At 45.5% G+C, this 25916-nt stretch overlaps 1 protein-coding gene and 1 long non-coding RNA gene across 2 annotated transcripts; both read right to left on the bottom strand.

Annotated features, from left to right (window-relative positions):
• Positions 1-16193: 16193 nt before the first annotated feature.
• Positions 16194-18921, bottom strand: LOC120720209 (histidine-rich glycoprotein-like). The gene is made up of 5 exons (XM_040009845.1): positions 18826-18921; positions 17361-17586; positions 17036-17058; positions 16958-16974; positions 16194-16872 (listed from the first exon to the last, which is right to left on the bottom strand). The coding sequence occupies exons 1-5, from the start codon at positions 18901-18903 to the stop codon at positions 16194-16196; spliced, it is 1023 nt and encodes a 340-aa protein (XP_039865779.1). The 5' UTR covers positions 18904-18921.
• A 520-nt stretch (positions 18922-19441) lies between these two features.
• On the bottom strand, positions 19442-23843 carry LOC120720169. Its single transcript, XR_005692824.1, has 3 exons — positions 23716-23843; positions 23380-23439; positions 19442-19576 (listed from the first exon to the last, which is right to left on the bottom strand). It is a non-coding gene; the product is annotated as an uncharacterized LOC120720169 (long non-coding RNA).
• Between the last annotated feature and the right edge of the window lie 2073 nt (positions 23844-25916).

Here is a 25916-nt window from a genome sequence, read left to right as displayed (position 1 = left end):
GTCAGGGGAGTGACTGGGGAAGGTTGATGTATGTTTTTTTTCCTCTCTGATCACAAATGATGCTTGCATTGTGATGACTGCAGACTGCAAATTCTCCAAATGTATCACCTCTGATCTCCCTTAAAAGAGGGGAAGTGAGACAGTGTGCCTCCCTGTAAATGGCTAAAACTGTCAGTTTGCGCTCAGACACTAACACCTCCTCCAGCATGTGTAGCGCTGTGCCTCCTCTCCCCTGAAGAGTTGTATTCAGCTTGTTCAGGTTCGCTGTCATGTCCACCATGAAGTGCAGCCTTTCCAGCCACTCTGGCTGTTCCAGCTCAGAAAAGGTGAGCCTTTTGGTGCTCATGAAAGTTTTCATGAGCAGCAAAGGGCATGAAGCAAAGCATTTCAGCACCTCTCCTCTGGACAGCCACAGGACTCTGTTATACAGGAGGAGATCATAGTACATGCTCTCCACCTCATCCAGCAAGGAATGGAACTTACGGTGAATGAAACCTTTTGCCATTATTTTATAGATAATCTGAATGACAACATTTATGGCCTCTGTGCATTCTGGAAGAAAGGTTTGTGCGCACAATGCCTTTTGGCGCAGGATGCAGTGAAACTGCCATTTTTATGGTTCTGTGTTTGACAGTCTTCACAGAGAGAGGCGTCTCTCTGATTTTCTGCAAAATTTCACTCTTGTTTTTAAAGTCCGTGAATAGGTGTTCTAAAATCTTAATGAAGTAAGTAAGTAAATGCAAATGAATCTGCCCAGACATTATTAAATGTTCTATTTTCTTCAGATATTATTCTTTTCTTGCATTTCTCTATACTTGGCCTACCCGGTGTTGAAAGACTCTATAAATGCATGGCATTTTGGCGGGTATACTGGCTTCCGTGAGTGTGATGCATATTTTGTGATGCACAATTGTAGTTCTAATCTTCCAAATTAGAACTACAATTTAAAAAAAGAACTAACACAAATAAAATACACTTCAATTAAATACCAATTTATTTTCCCAAGCCAGGTGGAGCCACAGGATGAAAGAGCCGCATGTGGCTCCGGAGCCCCGGGTTGCCAACCTCTGGTTCAGGGTTACAATAATCAGAAGGATTCATTCTAAAGGGCATGGATGTGCACCCAAAATTAGAAAAAAAATTGGATGAAAGACTTTGAAGATACAATAAATCTAAAATTGAAAATTTGACCTGATGGTGGTGCTAGAGAAAAGGTCATGTCATCACCAAAAACATCACCAAAAAATAGGGTTCATCCTTGTTATCCTTAATGTTGTCAGTAATTTTAAAAGGATTTGAATGCAAACTTTTCAAGATAAATTTATTCTAAATTAAAAGTTTTGCCTGACTGGCCTTATTAAGGGGCTATTTATGTATTCAATAAATAAACAAAGTGCCTGACACAACAATTGTTGTTCAGCACTATGTATGTAAACCTTTTTCTTGTGGAAAATATTACCAAGGGTAAAATGTGTTAGTAATATTTGAGAAGAATAGGGGGGGTTAAAGATAAAAGCAGTAAAGTTACTGACAGAATGGCTGTTTGGTTCATCAGCTGACATTCTGGGCAAGATGCACACCACAAAAAACTGTATAATGAATAACCTATACTTACCATTCATCTTGGACATACAACATAATAGCAGTTTATCAGAAAATAACCTCCCCAACAATGCCCAGTCCAACTGAAAATTGTTGTTATGGATCTCCCTAGCCAACATGCCGATTTCAAACTTTCTCACCGAAAGAATTTAAGATGTCCTTCTTAATTAACAAATAATCCAGTACGACTGTGTCAAGCTTTGGTTCTCCTCAGGACTGTGTTCTGTCACCCCTTCTTTTTATTATTTTTATAAGGAAGTGATTATTGACTTCAGACACTGAAAAACTGAGTATAAAGCCAGAGTTGCTCAAAACACTGATGTCCAGATTTATAAGACTGCACTATCTTTGACCATCAACTCAAGTTCGATGTGAAGACAGATTTCATCGTAAAATGGAGTCTATAAAGAATGTATTTGTATAGGAGGCTGAACTCTTGTAATAAGAAAAAATTTTATCGTTCATTTGTTGAAAGTCTTTTAACATTTTCTTTTATTTGCAGTGTTTTGTCTGGTAAGGTAGTAAGGATGCAAACTCCCTCAACAGTATTGTTAATGTAAGGTAGTGACTGGAATAAGTCACAAGGTGTCGCTGTTGAGCTGCATATATGGTGTAAAATTTAGCAATTTTGACCATTTGTCCTCTGCAGGACACCGTACTTCAGATTTCTTGTTCGCGCGGGCGCCATCTTGGTTCAGTGTTTGCTGTGATTTGAAAAGGTAAGCACTGCCAGTGGCGAACTGCATCAGTTTTGTGTTGTACTCATCCCCGAGACCGTGGAATGTTGTAGAAGGCACGGTTATTGTTACTTAATGTGTATTCTGTGTATATGTGTTGTTGTATTTTGCAATGTTGATGGTCACGGAGTGTTTGCTGTGATTTGAAAAGGGCCAGCAGCAGAGTTGGAGTGGTGTTTGCCCCTGCTTCCGAATAAACGGCACGGTCCGAGCCACAAATCGAGCGCCTGTGTCCGACTGGTCTCTCTGCGGTGCACCCCAATCCAACACAAACTAACACAACGCAGAGTCCAGGGTGTAGGGAGGCCCCTGCACTGGTTGGGTTACATCTTTGGTGCCGTGACCCCGGATTTGTGGCACTTCGAGACCGAAGAGAAAGCAATGCCGACACCCCCCAGCTACGCAGCCATAGTAAGAGGTGTCGCCATCTGATGGGGTGCTGAACTAAGTATATAACTGCCTGTGCAGCTGTACTACTGGGACTTTCGTCTCCCCAGGCATATCCTTTGAAAGTGAAATCTTGGGGTGGTTTCATTTGAGGGTTTCTGTCCCTGAAAAAAAAAAAAAGAGAGACTCAGAGACTTGAATTGTAGAAAGAATGCTAAATGATGTTCCCTGTCTATAATGATAATCATTGAATACGGTTAAGCAATTGCTGCTGATTTGCGTCATTCACAACCTCTGTGCTGAAGATAGCTGTTTAACTACACTCTGAGTTTAATGCTATTTTTTTGTGAATCCTTTTTTTTTCTGCGTTATAGAATGATAGTTGTCATACATCTGTGTTGTGTTCTATTTTACTAGAAATATATTGTACTTACTCACAGTTAAGCATACTACAAGTAGCCCACACACATTTTCTGTTGCAGCTAAATTAGAGATACAGGACAGTGAAAATGTTGAGAGACTTTGCAGACACTCCAAAGAGGGCACGGCCTCACCTTTTGAATGAAGGGGCTACAGCTACCGCCAGTACAGTGGACCAACAGTCATCAGTGAAGTCGAAGCTGGTCACCCAGTTCCCCAGCTTCACTGGCCAGCGGTTACAGTATCACACCCCAATCAGGGACCTCACCGACTCTGGGCTGGGCACACAACAGACCCCACCACCAACCATGCTTTCACCCCAGACTGATCTTGGCGTGGCTCCAGCTCATGCCACACCACTGCCACCCTATGGAGGCCAAATGCAGGTGCCCTCACACCTATCTGAAATTCGCCCAAGGTCAGTGCCAACCAACCAGACAAGCCAGTCCAACCACAGCCCTCTAACTACAGCCCCTCCAGTGTTTCGGCCAGATGTACAGATAACTATGCCCCCTGCTTTTTCCCCTCAGGCCAGTGTCCATGGGCCCACTGCTACACCGGCACCCCATGTTGCCTCATATCCCAACTACCCAGCGGTGCACAGTACCCAGCATCCCACCCTGAACCAATCACTTAACACTCCTTACCCAACGATGACCGTTCCATTCAGCCCCCAAGCATACACCAGCCATCTGTATTCCACACCTGCCCCCCAAGCCGCCATGCCAAGCCCCCTAACAGTGCAGGGAGTGGGCATAATGAATAATCCCTCTGCAGCCGAGCAGACCCTTGAAAGTTCAAAGCATGGGCTGACGCCCCGTTTGCCCCACATGCCACTAGCTGCTGCCCATGACTCTCGAGCCCCCCTCCACTCATCTGCTTTAGACCCCCAAGTTAGTGGACACCCTGGCATACCCCCCCAGCAGGTGCATACATCTTTAAGCGCTCCGGGCGGGGCTGCAGCCAACGCTAACCCCCCATTAGCTGCCTACGGTGGTTTTATACAGACTCATCAAGTGAAAAATGTCCAAGTCTTCACTGGCAGTGCTGACAGCAAGGTGCTCGTAGAGGACTGGATTCGTGACATGCAGTATCTTCTTGAGGCAATAGAGCTCCCCATTCACCTCCGCTTTTCCACGGTGGTGCGTCACCTAACTGGTGAAGCCCGAAAGCTGGCCCTGAATCTACCTCTCCATGACCAAACACCTGAAAGGGCATTCGAAGAACTGAGAGCAGAGTACGGCGACACACAGAGCTCCTCAGATCTACTAGCGGACTTCTATGAGCGTGTTCAGAGGTCTGGGGAGTCTGCCTGTTCATATGCTATAGCACTGGAGGCAACACTGCGAGCTGTGGAAGAAAACCAAAGAGGAGGCAAGCCTTTTCCTGACCGTGACAGTAAACTCACCCGGCAGTTCATACGGGGGATTAATGATGAGGATGTGTATGCGAGGATCTCGCCAATGAAGCCCCGGCTTTTGAGTTTCCGTGAGCTGCAGGCTGAGCTCCGAAATTTAGCAAAAGAAACAAAGAGATTCCAGCCTCAAAACAAATCAAAGAAAACTTATGCCCAGGTACAAGTGGCATCAGAGTGTAGTGTGAATGTGAAGGCAGAAAAGGCTAAACATTCCTCAGAGTGGTCAGAGCTAGCAGAGATGGTCAAGAAATTAGCATTGAGCCAGGAGGAGCAGATGGCCAAGTTGACCCACCTTGAATCGAGAATTGATGCTCCATCCTCTGCCACTCCACTGAGAGTCCGACCACCCCCTGGGGCTACAACCCCAATGTCAGTGGTCACATGCTACCGGTGTGGGAAGCAAGGACATATAGCCCGGGTTTGCAGAGCAGTGCTCCCGGGGCCTGAACAGACGTGGGCACACGATCCTCAGCCTGTGACCCCCATGGAGGGAAACACTTACTCAGCTCAGCCTTTAAACAGATAAAGCCCATGGTCGCCGGGGCAACCATGGGCGAGCAGCAAGTCCCCACACTGCAGGTGAACAAAGGTGACGGAGGAGAGAGCACTCCCCTAGTTGGTCCCAGGAATGAGGGGGAGGTGGAAGTCAACGGAATGAAGTGCAGGGCACTCATCGACTCTGGCTCCCAGATAACCAGTATTACGCATCAGTACTGGCGCAGCCACCCCACCCTCCATAAACAAAAACTGCAGCCTTCTAAGATACCCATAGAAGGTGCAGGGGGCCAGAGTGTCACCTACCATGGTGTGCTACGCATCAACCTAAAATTGTTGGGGAGAGAGTTTAAGGGTGTGCCTGCTTTTGTTGTCACTAACACAGAGTACCGCTCCTCTGTTCCTCTGCTTGTGGGAACTAATGTCCTCCGTGCCTCCAGAAGTCACCTCCAGGCAACCTACGGCCAGCAGTTCCTCCTCCAGGTCAAGGAGACTCATCCGGAGTGGCACGCCTCCCTGCTAGAGATTGAGAGCACTGAACAGTGTGATATGGATGACACAGTGGGCCCTGTTGTTTATACTGGTCGCAAGGTGCACATTCAAGCAGGGAAAGAGATGGATTTAATGTGCAAAATAAAAGCTGGACCACAAAGAAAGACTTATACAGCCCTAATTGAAGGCCACCCCTCCCTGCGGCTCAGCCAAGACATCCTGGTCGCCAGAGTTCTTGCTGATGTAAAGAAAGGATGTGCCCCGGTAAGAGTGATGAACCTCTCCCAGCATGCTATCACTATCAAGCCTCACACGCATCTGGCCAGGGCATCTCTGGTGGAAAGTATTGTGGACTTTTCAGACAGGGTGCGGGGCAGCCATCACATTAGCGGAGGCAGAGAAGCATGCCTGGGTATGGACCACGTTGTGGCAAGCCAGGAAGTGGATTTAAGTGGAGCAGATGTCGAAAACGAGCACCAGCGTTCCCTTCTTAAAGAGCTTGTGGAAAGGAACATGGGTGTGTTCTCACAGCACCCCCTGGATTATGGCCATACAAAGACTGTGCAACATGAAATCCCTCTGGTCGACTCTAAGCCATTTCGACTGCCTTACCGTAAGATCCCCCCATCACAGTGGCAGGATGTGAGAAGGTTGCTGACAGAAATGGAGGTAGCAGGAGTTATCAGGCCCAGCAAAAGTCCATATGCTTCACCGGTCGTGATCGTAACCAAGAAAGATGGATCACTAAGGCTGTGTATTGACTACAGGAAACTGAACTCCTGTAGCACGAGAGATGCTTTCCCTCTCCCCAGAATAGAGGAAGCCCTGGAGGCTCTAGGGCAGGCAAGATACTTCTCCACCCTTGACCTCACCTCTGGTTATTGGCAGGTGGAGGTGGCGGAGCATGACAAACACAAGACGGCATTCAGCACCCCTATGGGGCTGTTTGAAGCAAATCGTATGCCCTTTGGACTGCAGAATGCTCCCTCCACCTTTCAGAGACTCATGACCTGCTGCTTTGGCGACTTGAACTTCACCCACCTCCTAATCTATCTTGATGATCTCATCATATTCTCCAAAACCTTTGATGAGCATCTGGAAAGACTGCAGCTGGTGTTCGATCGGCTTCGGGAGCATGGCTTGAAGTTAAAGCCTTCTAAATGCCACCTAGTGAGAAAGGAGATTCAGTATTTGGGTCACTTAGTGTCTGCTGAGGGGATCCGGACAGACCCAGAGAAGATCAGCAAGGTGGAAAAATGGGTGAGGCCCACAAATCGCAAAGAAGTGTTGCAATTCCTGGGATTCGCTGGATACTATAGGCGGTATGTAAGTGGGTACTCTACCCTAGCTACTCCCCTGTACCGCCTAACTGCTGGTGACCCCAGAAAGAAAAGGAGAGGGGGAAAGAAAAGTCTGGCTACCCACCCACCCTTTTTGTGGACAGATGAATGCGAGAAGGCATTTAAGACCCTAAAAGAAAGGCTGACAAGCGCTCCAGTGCTGGGATATCCTGACTATAGCTTGCCCTTCGTTCTGCAGACGGACGCCTCAGGGGAGGGTCTGGGCGCCGTTCTAGCTCAGATCCAAGGTGGAGCTGAGAGGGTCATAGCCTTCGCCAGTAGAGGTTTGAGCCCAGCAGAGACAAGGTATCCTGCACACAAACTCGAGTTCCTTGCTCTTAAATGGGCGGTCACCGACAAATTCTACGACCACCTCTATGGGCGTAGATTCTCTGTCCAGACAGACAACAACCCTCTCAAGTATGTTATGTCATCAGCGAAGCTGGATGCCACAGGCCAGCGGTGGGTGTCTAGGCTGGCTGCTTTCGATTTCGATGTCCAGTATCGGAGGGGACAGAGCAACACAAAAGCTGACGCCCTCTCTCGCATGTCTAACCAGGAGGTCATGCACATCCTACAGACATGCCCTCAGTGGGTGGGTGTCGACGAACAGGGGCATGGTGTGACACAGGCTACCCAGGATACTCAAAGCCTCACTGGCCATGGCACGCCTGCAGGGGAGGAACTGGAACTCGGGCCACCTACATCCACTGAGCCTTACAGGGATGTAGGGATGGAATCCCTGCCCACCATGACCAAACAGGAGATCCGTGCAGGGCAGAAAAAAGACCTTGTTATTGGCCCCGTCTTGCACTATAAGAGTATGAACCAGAAGCCGAGCCGCAGCGAGCGAATGAGTGCTGAAGGGCACGTGCGCCTTCTCTTAAAGGAGTGGAGAAGGTTAGCGGTAAGGGATGGCATCCTGTACCGCTGCGTCCAAGACAGCCAAAGGGGAGTAGTTGAGCAATTGGTGCTACCAGAGGATTTGCGTATATCAGTGAAGACTGCTCTCCACGATGACTCAGGCCACCTTGGTTTCGAGAGGACATTGCACATGATAAGGGAGAGGTTTTATTGGCCACGGATGTTCCAGGAAATCAAGGCTTGGTGCGAACAATGTGAGAGGTGCTGCCTTAGGAAAACTCCAACCGCAGGGGTCAGGGCCCCCCTGGTCAGTATCCACAGCAGTGCCCCCTTGGAGCTAGTTTGTGTGGATTTTTTGACTCTTGAGAAATCAAAAGGTGGTATCGAAAATGTCCTCGTGGTCACTGACCATTTCTCACGCTATGCGCAAGCATACCCCACTAAAGACCAAAAAGCCAGCACAGTGGCTAGGGTGCTGTATAGAAACTTTTTCTGTCGGTTTGGCTTCCCAGCAAAACTGCATGCAGACCAAGGGCGCAATTTTGAAAGTGCTGTGGTGAAGGAGCTGTGTAAATGCACCGGCATCACTAAGACCCACACCACGCCCTATCACCCACAGGGCAACGGGACAACTGAACGGTTTAACCGCACCCTCATGAACATGCTGGGGACGCTAGAACCTCACCTGAAACCCCGGTGGCACGAATATGTGGATGCAATGACACACGCCTACAACTGCACCCGCCATGATTCGACAGGGTACACACCATACTACCTGATGTTTGGCAGGCATCCACGGCTCCCTGTCGACTTGGTCTTTGGGCTGTCAACCACTAATGGGTCGGGGGGATATAGCGATTATGTCCAGACCCTGCATGACTGCTTGTCACAGGCTTATGCACAGGCTAATCAGGCCTCTCGCCAGGCTAAGGGTCACCAGAAAAAATACTATGACCGACAAGCAAAGAGTCAAAGCTTCATCCCGGGTGACAGAGTCCTGGTTAAAGTGTGTCATGTGGAGGGGCGAAGCAAACTAGGAGACAAGTGGGAGTCACGTCCATACATTGTGGTGAAGAAACAGCCAGACATGCCGGTGTATGTGGTGCGATCGGAAAATGGTGATACAGAGAGAGTGGTCCACCGCAACCTACTCACGCAGTGTATGTTTCTTCCCGTGGAGCAGGTGGGAGAGGAGGCAAGAGAGGAAATGGAGCTTGACGTGGAGGAGGTTCATGGAGGAGAGATTGAGGACGTAGAGGACAGTGGAGAGCAGGCTGGTGAAGTAATCAGACAGGATGAAGCGTCGGACATGATCGAGGACGGGGAGGCTGATAGCCTGGAAGGAGGTGTGGAGGGAGTTTCACCTGAAGCAGCAAATGAATCACTTGCCCCCAAGCGACCAGAGGAAAGGGACACAGGGACAGGACAAGAGAGTGAAGATTGGAGGGGGAATGAAACTGTCAGGGTCACCCACTCACCTCCCAGACCAAGTGAACCAAGGAGGAACTTGCCGAGGAGTCGGCATCCCCCTAAGAGACTGACTTATGGGTCGAGAGTTAACGAACCAGGGGAGGATCAGGAGAAGATAGAAAGGGGATGGAAGCTGTGGCAGAGGGCCAAAGCAAGAAGGGCTGCAGGAAACACATAGGATGCACACATAGACATTTTCGCATTACACTGCACATCTTCCACCACCGTTATTCTTGTATACATAGTGAGACTGTTCTGTTTTATTTTGTTTTGTTTGATGACTGGGACGCCATCACTTAAAGGAGGGGCGGATGTAAGGTAGTGACTGGAATAAGTCACAAGGTGTCGCTGTTGAGCTGCATATATGGTGTAAAATTTAGCAATTTTGACCATTTGTCCTCTGCAGGACACCGTACTTCAGATTTCTTGTTCGCGCGGGCGCCATCTTGGTTCAGTGTTTGCTGTGATTTGAAAAGGTAAGCACTGCCAGTGGCGAACTGCATCAGTTTTGTGTTGTACTCATCCCCGAGACCGTGGAATGTTGTAGAAGGCACGGTTATTGTTACTTAATGTGTATTCTGTGTATATGTGTTGTTGTATTTTGCAATGTTGATGGTCACGGAGTGTTTGCTGTGATTTGAAAAGGGCCAGCAGCAGAGTTGGAGTGGTGTTTGCCCCTGCTTCCGAATAAACGGCACGGTCCGAGCCACAAATCGAGCGCCTGTGTCCGACTGGTCTCTCTGCGGTGCACCCCAATCCAACACAAACTAACACAACGCAGAGTCCGGGGTGTAGGGAGGCCCCTGCACTGGTTGGGTTACATTAACACCTAGTCCAAAATCACAGGGGTCAGGCAGACAGATAATGAATGACAGAAAATCAGATGATAAAGAAGGCAAAAAACATCATTATCCATCCTGAACATGTTTTGTCATCTGAGTTCATGACTTCCTTCTCACAGCTAGCAAGGCAACCACATGAAGATGAGAGAAGTGGATGCAGACAAAGGAGATGAAGGTGGATGTTTAACTGAACACAAGCTTTTATTTGTGGCTGAAATGAAACACTACAAAACAACTAGTTAAAACTTAAACTGGGGACAGCTAAACAAGAAACTGGAAACATAGAACTAAACATCCTGAAACCTGGAAACATAGCTGGTGAGACCCTGGGTAAGAAAAATAGAATGATGAAACACCAGGGATGATACACAGATGCTCTGATGAAGAACAGAGGTAAACACAAACCAAATATACACACAAAGTAATGAGGTGAATGCACAACAGGAGGAAGACATGGCTGAACCTAATAGACATGACGAGACAGGGAGGAAGCAAAATAGAATACAATGACATAGGACACGGACTTTGCTTTTTTAGAAAGGATTGAAGCAGAAGAACTTCCTGGTATAACTCTGAAATGCGCCCCTAGAAGCAGAACACTGGTAAGCTGGACAGGAAATGGCATCTCACTAATTTAGACAATCCTCACTTGGCTTGGAAAAGTTGGCTGCTTTATTAAAAAAAAAAGCCATCTGTGAAACTAAAACATCTCACTATTCATCACAGACTGAAGAAAATAAGAACAATCCTAGATTTTTCTTCGCACTGTAGCAAGGCTGAATTTTAGCATGTATATTTTCCTTTCCATCCAAAGATACAAAATCATATGAGACAAAAGGTCAGGGAAGCTTAATTAATGGACATTCGTCTTCTCAATGTCTGTTACTGATACAGCAGTGACTGATTTTAGTAGGATCAAACTTTCCAGTCATTTCACCAGAACATCTTGCAGCAATGAGTAGACTCACAGGACCCCTGGAGATCTATTACATGTACACCTAAAATTCTCCTTTTGCTTCCATTCTGGGTGCTATTTTCTCATCATTTGTCAAAAATAATAATTGATCATAACAGAAGCTTCAGAAGCTGTGTTCACCATACTTTCTTCAATACAAGTGAAGCAGGTGAGCAGGCAGAGTCCTCAAGCAAAATACACCATAGACAACACATAAAAAACAAACAGCCTTGGAAAAAAAGAAAGCCCCCCCCCAGCAACTATGGCTTATGGAATAATTGCTGTTATTACCTGTCGGCAAACACAACAATGTGTCCGCCAGACAGAAAAAGATGCAAAACTATCACCAGTGCTGTATAATCGATAACCAATTTATTCATTATGAACTGAAAAAAGAACAAAAGAACACGTTGAGTCTTCACATTAGATTCAGTCACAGAAGTCCACCTTTATACAGTCTAGGTGTTGAAAACTAGCCATGATAGCTGTTCTTATAGCTTGGTGAATTCAGCTGGCTAAATCCACAAAGAGAAGCAGCACAGGTCAGATGATCAGGGCTGAGCCAAGCAGCACGGAACTGAAAAGCTACCAAACTAAATCACTATAACTCAAACATGCAATCTTCCATAACGCTGCCTGTGTATCCCCTTTGTATCAATGTGGTGCCAAAACTCAGGCTTGGCATGACAGACCATTTGGCCATTTGACTAGAGTGCACAGGGTATGTTTCAGGTAATCTTCCCAGTTGGCATCTCGAAAAAGATACTGACTGAGTAGGGCACATTATTTATGTCTTACTTTTTAAAGAAGCTATACAGGTAACTAGACAAGACTATTCTGACTCTAGGGTTTAGTCATAAATTGTATACCCATCCATCAATCTTCATCCGCTTTATCCGAGGCCGGGTCGCGGGGGCAGCAGCCTAAGCAGAGAGGCCCAGACCTCCCTCTCCCCAGCCACCTCCTCCAGCTTATCCGGGGGAACACCAAGGCGTTCCCAGGCCAGCCGAGAGATATAATCTCTCCAGCGTGTCCTGGGTCTGCCCCGGGGCCTCCTCCCGGTGGGACATGCCCGGAACACCTCACCCAGGAGGCGTCCAGGAGGCATCCTTGTCAGATGCCCGAACCACCTCAGCTGGCTCCTTTCGATGTGGAGCAGCAGCGGCTCTACACTGAGCCCCTCCCGGATGGCCGAACTTCTCACCCTATCTCTAAGGGAGAGGCCAGCCACCCTTCGGAGGAAGCTCATTTCTGCCGCTTGTATCCACGATCACGTTCTTTCGGTCACTACCCACAGCTCGTGGCCATAGGTGAGGGTAGGGACGTAGATCGACCGGTAAATTGAGAGCTTCGCTTTTACACTCAGCTCCCTCTTCACCACGACGGACCGGTGCAGCGTCCGCATTACTGCAGCTGCAGCAACAATCCGTCTGTCGATCTCCGGCTCCCTTCTCCCATCACTCGCGAACAAGACCCCGAGATACTTGAACTCCTCCACTTGGGGCAGGAACTCATCCCTGACCCCGAGTGGGCACTCCGCCCTTTCCCGGCTGAGAACCATGGCCTCAGATTTGGAGGTGCTGATCCTCATTCCCGCTGCTTCACACTCGGCCGCGAACCGTTCCAGTGTGAGCTGGAGGCCCTCGCCCAATGAAGCCAACAGAACCACATCATCAGCAAAAAGCAGAAATGAGATTCTGAGGCCACCAAAGTGAAAGCCCCCCGCCACTTGGCTGCGCCTAGAAATCCTGTCCATAAAAATTATGAACAGAACCGGTGACAAAGGGCAGCCCTGGCGGAGCCCATCACCCACCGGGAACGAGTCCGACTTATTGCCGGCAATGCGAACCAAGCTCTTGCAACGGTTGTATAGGGATCGAATGGCCTGTAGCAATGGGCCAGACACCCCACACCCCCTACAGGACACCCCGAGGGACACAGTCGAATGCCTTCTCCAAGTCCACAAAACACATGTAGACTGGTTGGGCAAACTCCCGTGCACCCTCAAGTATCCTTGAGAGGATAAAGAGCTGGTCCAGTGTTCCACGACCAGGACGAAAACCGCATTGTTCCTCCTGTATCCGAGGTTCGACTAGCAGACGAACTCTCCTTTCCAGCACCCTGGCATAGACTTTCCCAGGGAGGCTGAGGAGTGTGATCCCCTGTAGTTGGAACACACCCTCTGGTCTCCTTTCTTAAAGATGGGGACCACCACCCTGGTCTGCCAGTCCAGGGGTACTGCCCCTGATCTCCACGCAACATTGTAGAGGCGTGTCAACCAGGACAGCCCTACAACGTCCAGAGCCTTCAGGAACTCGGGGTGGACCTCATCAACACCAGGGGCTCTGCCACCAAGGAGTTGTTTAACTGCCTCAGTGACCTTGCCCCCTGAAATTGGCGGGTCATTCCCCATCATCCCCAGACTCTGCTTCTTCCTCGGAAGACGTGTCTGTGGGATTAAGGAGGTTCTAGAAGTATTCCTTCCACTGCCTGACAATTTTCTCAGTCGACGTCAGCAGCGCTCCGCCAGCACTATACACAGTGCAGGTAGAGCACCGCTTTCCCCTCCTGAGACGCCTGACGGTTTGCCAGAATCTCTTCGAGGCAGTCCGAAAGTCTTGTCCCTTTTGCCAGTCTTGGCAGCCGGGGATCAGTCCGCCAGGGCCACCGCTCCTGGCCGCCACCCGGCACACAATGCACCCGACCCCTATGGCGCCTCCTGCGGGTGGTGGGCCTGCGGGAGGATGGGCCCATGTCTCCTCTTCGGGCAGTCCCCATGGACTAAGGCCCGGCCACCAGACGCTCGCCCTCGGGCACCCTTCCCGGGCCTGGCTCTAGGGCGGGGCCGCGGTAACCCTATCCCGGGCAGCGTAAACTGTTCCCTCGATGTTCTCTTCATAAGGGTCTTCTGAATCGCTCTTTGCCTGGTCCCTCACCCAGGACCAATTTACCACGGTCCTGGGTGAGGGATCTAAATTGTATACCTTTAGGTTATTTCAACCTTATCTTTACCTACTCAAACAGCAAAACATCACAGGAGACAGTGTAAATTTCTTATATATTCTATATTCTGGTCATTGTGACTTTCTTACAGAAAATGTAAAAATTTAAATACATTTCACAGAATAAAAATACAAATATATATCTTTTTATAAACATACAATTCATATAAATAAGAAAAGTGCCAGTGCTTTTTATTTGGGGGTGGGGGGGGGGTGGGGACCACACGTAGACCCACTCTTTACACTTTATTATAAATTTTTTGTGATATATATACTGTGTATGCTCTATATGAAGGGAAACCTGAGACCTTTAATTTACAAGCATTTAAAAAGTATAAGAAGAGCTGTTGCAGATAATTTTGTTACAAAGTCAAGAAGTTGTTTCTATATATTTTTAATTTTCAGTCTTTTTCTATATAAAAGAGGAACAGTTAACAGACATGTAGGCAGAGACACACTTAAAAGCAAGAGGGTCTTTGTAGGGTCTTTACCCTAACTTAACAATTTAAAGCACCTCTAGGTGACTTTTAGTGTGGTTTGGTGCCATATAAATAAACTTGAATTTAATTAAACTGAGCAGCATAAACTACTAAGCCTCTAAGATAAAGCACCCATTTTGTTTTATCTTTTGCCTTTGTGTTGTTAGTTCAATTTTTCTATTCATGATTCAATTAACCGCATGCATAAAAGAAGTCTGTGTCATTCTGTTCACTACAGGGCCATTCCCACCAAGAAATATTTTCATATTGAAAAAAATAGCAATTCTACTCTTTCCAATGTGTCCAATAAATAAAGAGCTGCAGTGAAAGAGATCATCTGCTGCTTGTCTTTCAAATGAAAACCAGCACAGATGCTATTGCTGGTTTGATAGAAGCCATAGCAGCAGCACCAGGGGGAAAACAGTGCTGAAATTAATTTTGTGGCATACTCCACTTGAAGCTGTAGTTGCAGTAGATGTAGTAGTTGTTGCAGTAGTTGTAGATGTTGTTACAATAGTTTTAGTAGTTGATGTAGTAGTTGTTGCACTAGGTGTAGTTGTTGGAACAACAGTTGTAGTAGTTGATGCAGCAGCTGTGGTAGAAAAAATGTACAAAACATTTTTAACCAAGTCACTCTAAAACATTTGAGACTTTTTGATCAAACATAACAACTACGATTACTCACCTGTGTCATTGACAAGGATGGAGTCCCTTTCAATGTCAAAGCCTTTAACGTTTGAGGCTGTACTGTTCAAAACATTTCTAATCTCAGCGTTGTTTGGAACAGATGTGTTTACAAACTGAAGTTCCATCGTGTTGATGACTGATCCCTGCCTGTAAACGCAGAGACAAAAATTATAGATTGGAATATTTAGGGCTTTAGGTGAGTGCTCTAAACATTATATGTCAAAATACTGAAATTACCTGAAGTTCACAACATTCAAGGAGACAAAAGAAGAAGGGAACGCCAATCTGTAAGGAGGTTCAATCTGCAGACACAAAGGAGAAGTTTAATTACTTTATACAGTTTTATCGTAAGTATATTATCCATCTTCTAGTGAGAGAAATGTAGTGCGTTTTGTCTTGAATATGTCCTGTAAAGTCAGGCTCAATGTATGAGTTGGAGATGAGAAAGACAGTAGACAAGCGAAAGAAAGAGAATCTTTATCTGTATTTGTTAAAGTGAAAAGGTTTGTTCAAATATGAAGTGAGAACCAACATCTTAAGAGCTTGTCTCCTTTGAGAGAAGAATAAACATCCAGCAATAATACTGACTTAAAGTGCTTTGCCACAAGTACAAAAGACTGCGGATCAATAGCTCAAAAGCACATGTGTAAATCTTGGGACAAAGTGTTCCAAAGTTTTTAACAGTGCAAGTAAATCTCCAAAAGTTGATTCTGTTCATCTGGACGTAGCGTTTTGGATGAGTGACGAAACGTTTCTCCCACAAAACACTACATCCAGATGAACAGAATCAACTTTTGGAGATTTACTTACCTGGATGATTGAGCATGCATCAAAGTGCAAGCAAAGATTCTATAGTTGACTTGTTCCTGCTGTAATTCAGTAAAATCCTGTATTGAGCATTTAGTACTTTAATAGCTGTTCTTTAGACACATCATTCATGCTACTTTCCACAAAGTAAAACACTTACCTGTGCCTTTATAGATGCAGCTCGCGTTTTAAAAGCTTCAGATAATGAATTCAACAAGTCTGTTGTAAAATTGCTTTGAATGGATCTGAAAACAACAAATATGGAAGTGGTGGAGGTCGGGGCAGAGGTGGTGGTGGAAGCCGTAGTTGTGGCTGGGGCTGTGGTGGTGGTGGTGGTTGAAGCCGTCGTTTTTGTGGTGGTGGCACTTGTGATTGTGGTGGGGGATGTGATAGTGGTGGTTGAAGCTGTCGTTGTTGTGGTTGTGGCAGCTGTGATTGTAGTGGCAGCTGTGGTGGTGGTGGCAGCCGTTGTTGTTGTGGTGGCTGGGGCTGTGTTGGTAGTGGCTGTCGTCGTTGTAGTGGCTGGGGACGTGGTGGTGATGGCTGCCGTCGTTGTTGTAGTGACTGGGGATGTGGTGGTGGTGGCTGATGTGGTGGTGGTAGCAACCGTCGTTGTTGTTGTGGCTGCTGTGGTGGTCGTGGTGGCAGCCGTCGTTGTTGTAGTGTCTGGGGATGTGGTGGTTGTTGCTGCCGTCGTTGTTGTAGTGTCTGGGGCTGTGGTGGTTGTGGCTGCTGTGGTGGCGGTGGCAGCCGTCGTTGTTGTAGTGTCTGTGGCTGTGGTTGTTGTGGCTGCCGTCGTTGTTGTAGTTGCTGAGGTTGTGGTGGTTGTGGCTGCTGTGGTGGTGATGGCAGCCGTCGTTGTTGTAGTGTCTGGGGCTGTGGTGGTTGTGGCTGCCGTGGTGGTGGTGGCAGCCATCGTTGTTGTAGTGTCTGGGGCTGTGGTGGTTGTGGCATCCGTCGCTGTTGTAGTGGCTGGGGCTGTGGTGGTTGTGGCTGCCATCGTTGTTGTAGTTTCTGGGGCTGTGGTGGTAGTGGCTGCAGTGGTGGTGGTGGCAGCCATCGCTGTTGTAGTGGGTGGGGGCTGTGGTGGTTGTGGCTGTTATTGTTGTTGTAGTTTCTGGGGCTGTGGTGGTAGTGGCTGCAGTGGTGGTGGTGGCAGCCATCGTTGTTGTAGTTTCTGGGGCTGTGGTGGTTGTGGCTGCAGTGGTGGTGGTGGCAGCCATCGTTGTTGTAGTGTCTGGGGCTGTGGTGGTTGTGGCTGCAGTGGTGGTTGTGGCATCCGTCGCTGTTGTAGTGTCTGGGGCTGTGGTGGTTGTGGCTGCAGTGGTGGTGGTGGCAGCCATCGTTGTTGTAGTGTCTGGGGCTGTGGTGGTTTTGGCATCTGTCGCTGTTGTAGTGGGTGGGGCTGTGGTGGTTGTGGCTGCCATCGTTGTTGTAGTTTCTGGGGCTGTGGTGGTAGTGGCTGCAGTGGTGGTGGTGGCAGCCATCGCTGTTGTAGTGTCTGGGGCTGTGGTGGTTGTGGCTGCAGTGGTGGTTGTGGCAGCCATCGTTGTTGTAGTGTGCTGCTGTGGTGGTAGTGGCTGCAGTGGTCGTGGTGGCAGCCATCGTTGTTGTAGTGTCTGGGCCTGTGGTGGTTGTGGCTGCAGTGGTGGCAGCCATTGTTGTTGTAGTGTCTGGGGCTGTGGTGGTTGTGGCTGCCGTCGTTGTAGTGGCTGGGGCTGTGGTGGTAGTTGCTTCCGTCGCTGTTGTAGTGGCTGGGGCTGTGGTGGTTGTGGCATCCGTCGCTGTTGTAGTGAGTGGGGCTGTGGTGGTTGTGGTGCCACAGTTGTTGTAGTTTCTGGGGCTGTGGTGGTAGTGGTTGCATGGTGGTGGTGGCAGCCATCATTTTGTAGTGTCTGGGGCTGTGGTGGTTGTGGCTGCAGTGGTGGTTGTGGCATCTGTCGCTGTTGTAGTGGGTGGGGCTGTGGTGGTGGTGGCAGCCATAGTTGTTGTAGTTTCTGGGGCTGTGGTGGTAGTGGTTGCAGTGGTGGTGGTGGCAGCCATCGTTGTTGTAGTGTCTGGGGCTGTGGTGGTTGTGGTTCCCATCGTTGTAGTAGCTGGGGGCTTTGTGGTTGTGGCATCCGTCGCTGTTGTAGTGGCTGGGGCTGTGGTGGTTGTGGCATCCGTCGCTGTTGTAGTGAGTGGGGCTGTGGTAGTTGTGGCTGCCACCGTTGTTGTAGTTTCTGGGGCTGTGGTGGTAGTTGTTGCAGTGGTGGTGGTGGCAGCCATCGTTGTTGTAGTGTCTGCGGCTGTGGTGGTTGTGGCTGTAGTGGTGGTGGTGGCAGCCATCGTTGTTGTAGTGGCTGGGGCTGTGGTGGTTGTGGCATCCGTCGTTGTTGTAGTGGCTGGGGCTGTGGTGGTTGTGGCATCCGTCGTTGTTATAGTGGCTGGGGCTGTGGTGGTTGTGGCATCCGTCGCTGTTGTAGTGGGTGGGGCTGTGGTGGTTGTGGCTGCCATTGTTGTTGTAGTTTCTGGGGCTGTGGTGGTAGTGGCTGCAGTGGTGGTGGTGGCAGCCATCGTTGTTGTAGTGTCTGGGGCTGTGGTGGTTGTGGCTGCAGTGGTGGTGGTGGCAGCCATCGTTGTTGTAGTGGCTGGGGCTGTGGTGGTTGTGGCATCCGTCGCTGTTGTAGTGGCTGGGGCTGTGGTGGTTGTGGCATCCGTCGTTGTTGTAGTGGCTGGGGCTGTGGTGGTTGTGGCATCCGTCGCTGTTGTAGTGGGTGGGGCTGTGGTGGTTGTGGCTGCCATTGTTGTTGTAGTTTCTGGGGCTGTGGTGGTAGTGGCTGCAGTGGTGGTGGTGGCAGCCATCGTTGTTGTAGTGTCTGGGGCTGTGGTGGTTGTGGCTGCAGTGGTGGTGGTGGTGGCAGCCATCGTTGTTGTAGTGGCTGGGGCTGTGGTGGTTGTGGCATCCGTCGTTGTTGTAGTGGCTGGGGCTGTGGTGGTTGTGGCATCCGTCGTTGTTGTAGTGGCTGGGGCTGTGGTGGTTGTGGCATCCGTCGCTGTTGTAGTGGGTGGGGCTGTGGTGGTTGTGGCTGCCATTTTGTTGTAGTGTCTGGGGCTGTGGTGGTAGTGGCTGCAGTGGTGGTGGTGGCAGCCATCGTTGTTGTAGTGTCTGGGGCTGTGGTGGTAGTGGCTGCAGTGGTGGTGGTGGCAGCCATCGTTGTTGTAGTGTCTGGGGCTGTGGTGGTTGTGGCTGCAGTGGTGGTTTGGATCCGTCGCTTGTGTAGTGTCTGGGGCTGTGGTGGTGGTGGCAGCCATCTTGTTGTAGTGTCTGGGGCTGTGGTGGTAGTGGCTGCAGTGGTGGTGGTGGCAGCCATCGTTGTTGTAGTGTCTGGGGCTGTGGTGGTTGTGGCTGCCACCGTTGTTGTAGTGTCTGGGGCTGTGGTGGTTGTGGCATCTGTCGCTGTGTTAGTGGCTGGGGCTGTGGTGGTTGTGGCATCCGTGGCTGTTGTAGTGGCTGGGGCTGTGGTGGTTGTGGCTGCCATTGTTGTTGTAGTTTCTGGGGCTGTGGTGTCGGTGGATTCAACCGTCGTTGTGGCTGGGCCTGTGGTTGTAGTGACAGCATTTACATGTAGTCATACAAATGTAAATTAACCTATTCTGAGTCACCATTCCCAAATCAGTCCGTAATATGTTTATGTCTTCCCAATTCAATTTCATGTCATGAATTCATTGCAACAGTTAACACAAGAAGTTTTAGTAATTCTTGTGTTTCATATAAATTGCCCACTCAAGTAATCTATGATACCCTCTAGCTTCTGCTCGGTGGCTACTGGGTGACACCTCGTCTGGGGATCCTCAGCCCTTCCCATGAGGGTGGCATGGATGCCCCTCCGGTGGTCCTCCTTGGGCTCTCGCACTCTGGGGCTTTTCTCCCCCCCTTTCTCACTGTCCCTCTCCCCTTCTGTTTTTCTTTTCCTTCCTCTTTCTTTCTCCCTTTCCTATCCCTCACTCATGTCTGTCCCGTCTGTAACATCTGAAAATAAAATATAATAAATAATAAAAACAAAGGTCGATCAAATGGACCAATACGGCAATGCCACGATGATCCATTTGGCAAAGTAAATCCATTGGGTATCCTTGTTGGTCTTCAGACAACAATTCTGATGGCTAAAGAACCAAATGGGACAGGCAAAAAAAAAAAAAAAAAAAGAGCTAAATAATTTTTACAGTAGAACCAAGACTGCTGCTAAAGATGAGTGAATGCTGACCCAAAGCCAGCAGCCACACGTAACAACAGCAGCCATGCGCACTCATGCTACAGCCTTCATATTTTCCTCCCATGTTTTTTCAGTAGAATTACTGTGGTAATTGTTTTGAAGTCTCTTTGTGTTGCTTTTTATTTTTGTTTTATCATATTGGTTTTGTGTTTATACATAAATGATAAGAGATCATACGTGTTCTCATTAGGATAAGGATTTGGTTGTTGTGTGGGAACATCGCCTATAGTTTTATATTGTGAAATGTTATATTACAACGTGTTTTAAGTCATTTTACAGAGAAACGCAAAAGTAATGTCATGAGTAGTGCAATAAATACTTCCTCCTTGGAGTAATTAAGTTACATACTGCATTAAATACATTACATAATACCTTTTAATACTTAATATATCAAGTATGCTTTTAAGTAAAATGTTCTGTGTAATATATGTAATGCATTACTCTTTTTTTCAGTAATTACGCAACACCGATACGGGTGGGAATTGATAAGAATTTTGCAATTGTGATTCTATTATTATTATCACTTATCGATTCCTTATTCATTCCCTTTGGCTCCACTTCACGATCTGCAGACTATGTGGAGTGGAGAATAGTGGACCCAAACGCAGACAAAACGAAGCGCGGAAACAAACTTCATTTAACCTAGCCTAACCCAAACTGAAAAAGAGCTGTTTTATTTGATGCTGAGCAAACCAATAACAAACAGTAAATGTCATCTCTACTGAGGCAGCATGGAGCGGAGAGAGTGTGGACCCAAATGCAGTTGATATCATATGGTTTCTCGTTTACTAAAGAATCAAGAGGCGGTTTTTGCTGCTTTAGACAAACTAAGGCACAAGCTACTCATTTTAACTCCATTAGAGCTGGTAAAACTCCAAAAGCTGGTGGCTGACCTTGACCCATGCAGATATTTTTTAACTTATTGGTACTGTTTCTCCAAAAAGCTCTGTAGTTGACAATTATTGCGTAGATTAATAATTACTTTCTTGAACTGTCTACTAGAGGTTTGTGACTGAGCTTCTTGGAGGTGAGACATGTGTCTCATGTTCAGTGGTTCTACCTGCTTTCTGCCACCTGCATCACACCATCGAGGTCTCCTTTGATGACTTAAACTACATGGTGAAATTTAAGACTGCCCTCACAAAGGACCTGTCCCAATGTGTAGCTACACTCAACCATCAGTGGCTCAAGATAGCTACTGTGCTTGACCCATGCTTTAAAGATTTAAAGTGACTTGCAAGGGGAAGAGGTTTGGACCAGCCTTGAGGCCCTGCTGCAGGAAAAGTGTAAAGATGCCACCACAAAGGAGCCAGCAAAGGCAAAGAGCCTCCTCCTCTCTTCATTGTCTTCAGACTCTTATTCAGATGAGGAAGCCCTGTGTAACAGGGCCCTGAGTTTGTGCAGAACAGAATCCACCATTAGCAAGAAAGACTGCCCGCTGCAGTGGTGGTCCAGTCGAGCATGGACCCACCCACAGCTGTCTGTCCTGGCCCACAAGCATTTGATTAGTCCTGCCTCTTCTGTCCCATGTGAGAGACTGTTCTCACTTGCAGGTCACATAGTAACAAAAAAGAGAGCTGCCTTGAGAAAATGCGAACAGACTAGTTTGTCTAAGTAACTGGCTGAAATAGCTGGACAGTAAATAAGCATGGACGTACTGTGAGTCCAATGGGTTTGCTATGTTTTGCACTAAAATGTTCGATGATCACACTGTTTTAACCTAATGTACAAAATAATTTTGGCTAAGGTTACTCAGAGTTTAAAGGTGAAGCTGTTCAAATACCCTTTTATGTTTCTGGCTTATTTTGTTTAAAAAGAAAAACTGCACTTTATGTTGACAGTTTTCATTATTATTTAAAGACAATACCATTTTGAAAACGTACTTAAACTACTTAAAATAGCACTTTATTTTTAAGTCTGCCCAATTTTGGCCAGGGATATTATTTTTGTTTCTCTGTTTTGCAGTTTAAATATTTTTCCCCAAAAATTAAAAGAGCTTGAGTTTACAATATTCATGTCCATGTCTTGATTCTTTCGCCCACTAAATCCCTTTTAAATAAAAAAAAAAAACCATTTGCGCTTTGGGGCAAATTTTCTTGTGCGATTAAATGTGATTAATCATGGTTAATTAATTACAATAACTTCTATAAAGTAGAGTAAGATAAATATGGTACCCTAAATATTATTATTTGCTCTCTGACAACATCATAATGTGAAGTCTGGTTAAACTTTCAAGGGTCATATCACATTGTGGCATAGATAGCTGGCCAAAATTCATTACTGCATGAAAGGTCTCACTTCTATCCACATTTTCATGGAAAGCAACCTTTACCTATTATTCCTTCTGTAACACTCTAAAATAATCTCTTAATATAATTATTTTTACACTGAATTATATTGTTTCTTAAAATTGTAAAATAATAATAAGAAATTAGTTAATTGATTACAGTAATTAACAGAGACGAAATGGATTTTCTCGGCCTTGAAAATGTTAAAGGTTTTATTTTATAGCTTAATGTTATGAGGGCTCAAAAACATTGGACAAAAATAGGAAATTTCAGCTTAGTAATTACATTTTAAGTTGTGGTAACTCCAAATACTTTAAAAGTATGAAGGCAATATTTTGTACTGCTTCATTGAATATGATAAGGCTGTATCAAAGCTGATTATGAGGGGGCTTAGTGGGAACCTTTTAACCTTTTTCAGAAATTAGTGATTTTAAATGGAATGATCCATGTGTGCTGTGTTACTGCATACTGCATACTGAGCATGAGGGACACCACTCAAGAGAGAGAAGCTTTCTCTCTTGTCTCTCACAGACATGAGCGACAGAGAAACTACACTGTTTTTTTTTTTTTCAAAGCAAAACTTTCAACAAGTATGCAAAATGTCCTCATCTCATCTATACCACACTCAAAGTTGTTACTAAACCCACTTTTTGTAGAAATTAAAAAAATTACACATTGAACTCAAGGTAATAAGTGCCTAACCATTAAAGTATTATAACAATCAGTGTTCTTACAGTCTACATATTGTCTCTAGCAATTATTTATGAGGGTATATATAGCTATGCTAAAGCAGTTCATTTATTTTGAATCAACAGTAAGTTTAGCATCACTTAACTTACCTATAAGAAGCAACAAAATTGATATCATCAGTCCAACGGCCATTGTTTAATCAGTTAAATCTGTAAAAGAAACATATGTCAAGGTCATGTGCACAGATTAATAAACAAAAAAAAAAACAAGTTAAAAATGCAGGATAACAGTATTTTACAAAAATACAAAAGGTTTTGATCATTAACTGTACTCATCATAACACTTCTCAATAAAAAAAAATCTATGTATGACAATTTTAAAATAACATATATAAAATAATTCATTAGGATTAGTTTAACAAGTTAGTGAAAAAATGAAAAGTCATATTCACAGTACATGAAATCTATTTTGTATATTGTACTTACCAAAACTGAGATCAGATGAAAATGTATTAATTCTCTTTTTTAATCTCCTGTAGACTTTTAAAATTATTACGTTTTAAACAGTGCAGTTCACCTCTTTGCTCTGTTAAACCTTATGTTCACACCTCTTGTGGCCTTATATATTTCAGAAGAGTGAGGGCTAATGACGTATGTGAGAGATGATAGAAGAGTCTGTGACATATTGAGGAACAACGTCACATCAAAGGATTCACAAGTTTGTCAAGTGATCAACCTGAAAATTTCTTGGCTCAGGATCACAGCCTCTCCCTTCTTTTTGTTAGTGACCTCACTCATAGTTACTCATAGACGTCAAGGCAGTCAAACAAAAAATGAAATCCAGTAGAGCAAAAAGCAGTTGGAAGAAATGTAACATAATCAAAGTAAGCAGACACTTTTGTTTATTATAGAGTATGAGTTTTCAAAATGTTTTCACTGTACCTTGTAATACGAAACTTTTTTTTAAAAATTAGAGATATTTGTCTCTACATATATACCACACTCATTTGCCCAGAAATTCAAATTTAACTCCTCTCTCATATTTTCAAACGACAGTTTTCTTGAAGAGTTAAAAAAAAAATAAGGATAAAGAAACAAAGAAACAAGAACAAGACATTAAGAATATTGGTCCAACCTAACAATTGTTTGTTTTTTCATGTATTTTCTCTATTGCTACATCAACTCAATAAGCAGTTTACTTATTAAATCATTAACTAGGCTAAAGGTTTAGTGCTATTGTCATCTAAAAAAAAACAAACAAAAAAACAGTAAATCTTTTCTTGAAATTCAATTGTCTCCAGTTAAGCCTTTAAAGTACTATGGCATCATTAAAAAAATAGTGGAAATATTTGAGTTATGTGTAGTCTTCACATAGACACAATGTATACCCTGCTTACTCTGGTGCATTCCACTCAAAGAAACAAAAAGGCAGTATTTTGTACAATAAAATAAATACCAAATTATTAGGTCTACCTTGTACCTTGACTGCCTTTTTTTTTAATGCATTGCACATGGCTAACAATATCTCAAACTCTAACATGCACTATAAAAATTATATATATATCTTCCTAAAAGACTGCAACTCCTCCAGAACATCATTTGTCAAAGATAGGTTGTCGTATTCATGAGTAAGCCATTGCTACTATAATGACACATTCATTCAAACTGGGGTGGAAGTGAAACTGTTTCTTACATACTCATATAAAACCTACATGAGCCTACAGGAGCAGCTTGGTCATGGAAATCTTTGCCATGAAGCTCCTGGTGCATTTTTTGTGTTAATGTTTATGCAAAAGAAAGTTTGGAAATGTGGTTATTGAGTCAGCAGAGCATTTGTGACCTTCATGCACTATGTCTCAGCTGTAAACAACCACTCTTAAATGATCTGTCACTGTCAATGTTCCTAAACACTTTAATTTTGCCATAACACCACTTACACTTGATCATGTAATATCTAGGACAGAAGAAATTTCACAAATTGACTTGAGATCAGTTGATCTGCAAAGATTGCAGCTGAGTCTGTTTGCATGACCTGCCGGAAATAACTTTGTTCTTGATTGGTGGCTTCAGTATGTTATGGAATCTGTTCCACTTTTGCAGACTGAGTTACTGAACCTCATTATGTGGGTTTGAATCAGCCAAGGAATATACAAATTATGGTGTCGCCAATCAAAGCTTGCATAAACTGCCTAACAATAAGGTTCAAGACTTATTTAAAACCATAAACACTTGAACAAACATAAAGAAAGGCCTTTTGTCTGGATAAAAGTAATCATCCTTTATTAACAAGCATTATTTATCCATGAATGATGTTTGAGATCTAGTATGTTATGTAACCAGATCTTTTCACATTTATTTTTAGAATCGAGCAGGTACATGTGCGTCACTTTCACTATTGTTTATAACAAGGTGGGGTTATTTCTTGTGAAACAGCTTCATGCCAGTGAACAATCACGTAGACAAATGGCATCTATCACATTGTTTTTACATTTCTAATCCACTCAGGTAAATTCTAACCCTTTAGTTTGTGATTTACGTACATCTAACTTACACTGGTAGATGTGATGACATTTTCTACGAAGAAAAATGCAACTTAATTAGAAATATAGATACCTGTAATATAGCTACATGTAGCACTTGGTGCACTTTAATTAAATCCTCTCAAGTGCTGGAATGGAGAATATTTT

The sequence above is a fragment of the Simochromis diagramma genome, unplaced genomic scaffold (assembly GCF_900408965.1).
Source record: "Simochromis diagramma unplaced genomic scaffold, fSimDia1.1 OVJJ01000274.1, whole genome shotgun sequence".
NCBI lineage: Eukaryota > Metazoa > Chordata > Actinopteri > Cichliformes > Cichlidae > Simochromis > Simochromis diagramma.
Note: the sequence above shows the minus strand (reverse complement) of the source record. Positions and strands in the feature narration are given on the sequence as shown.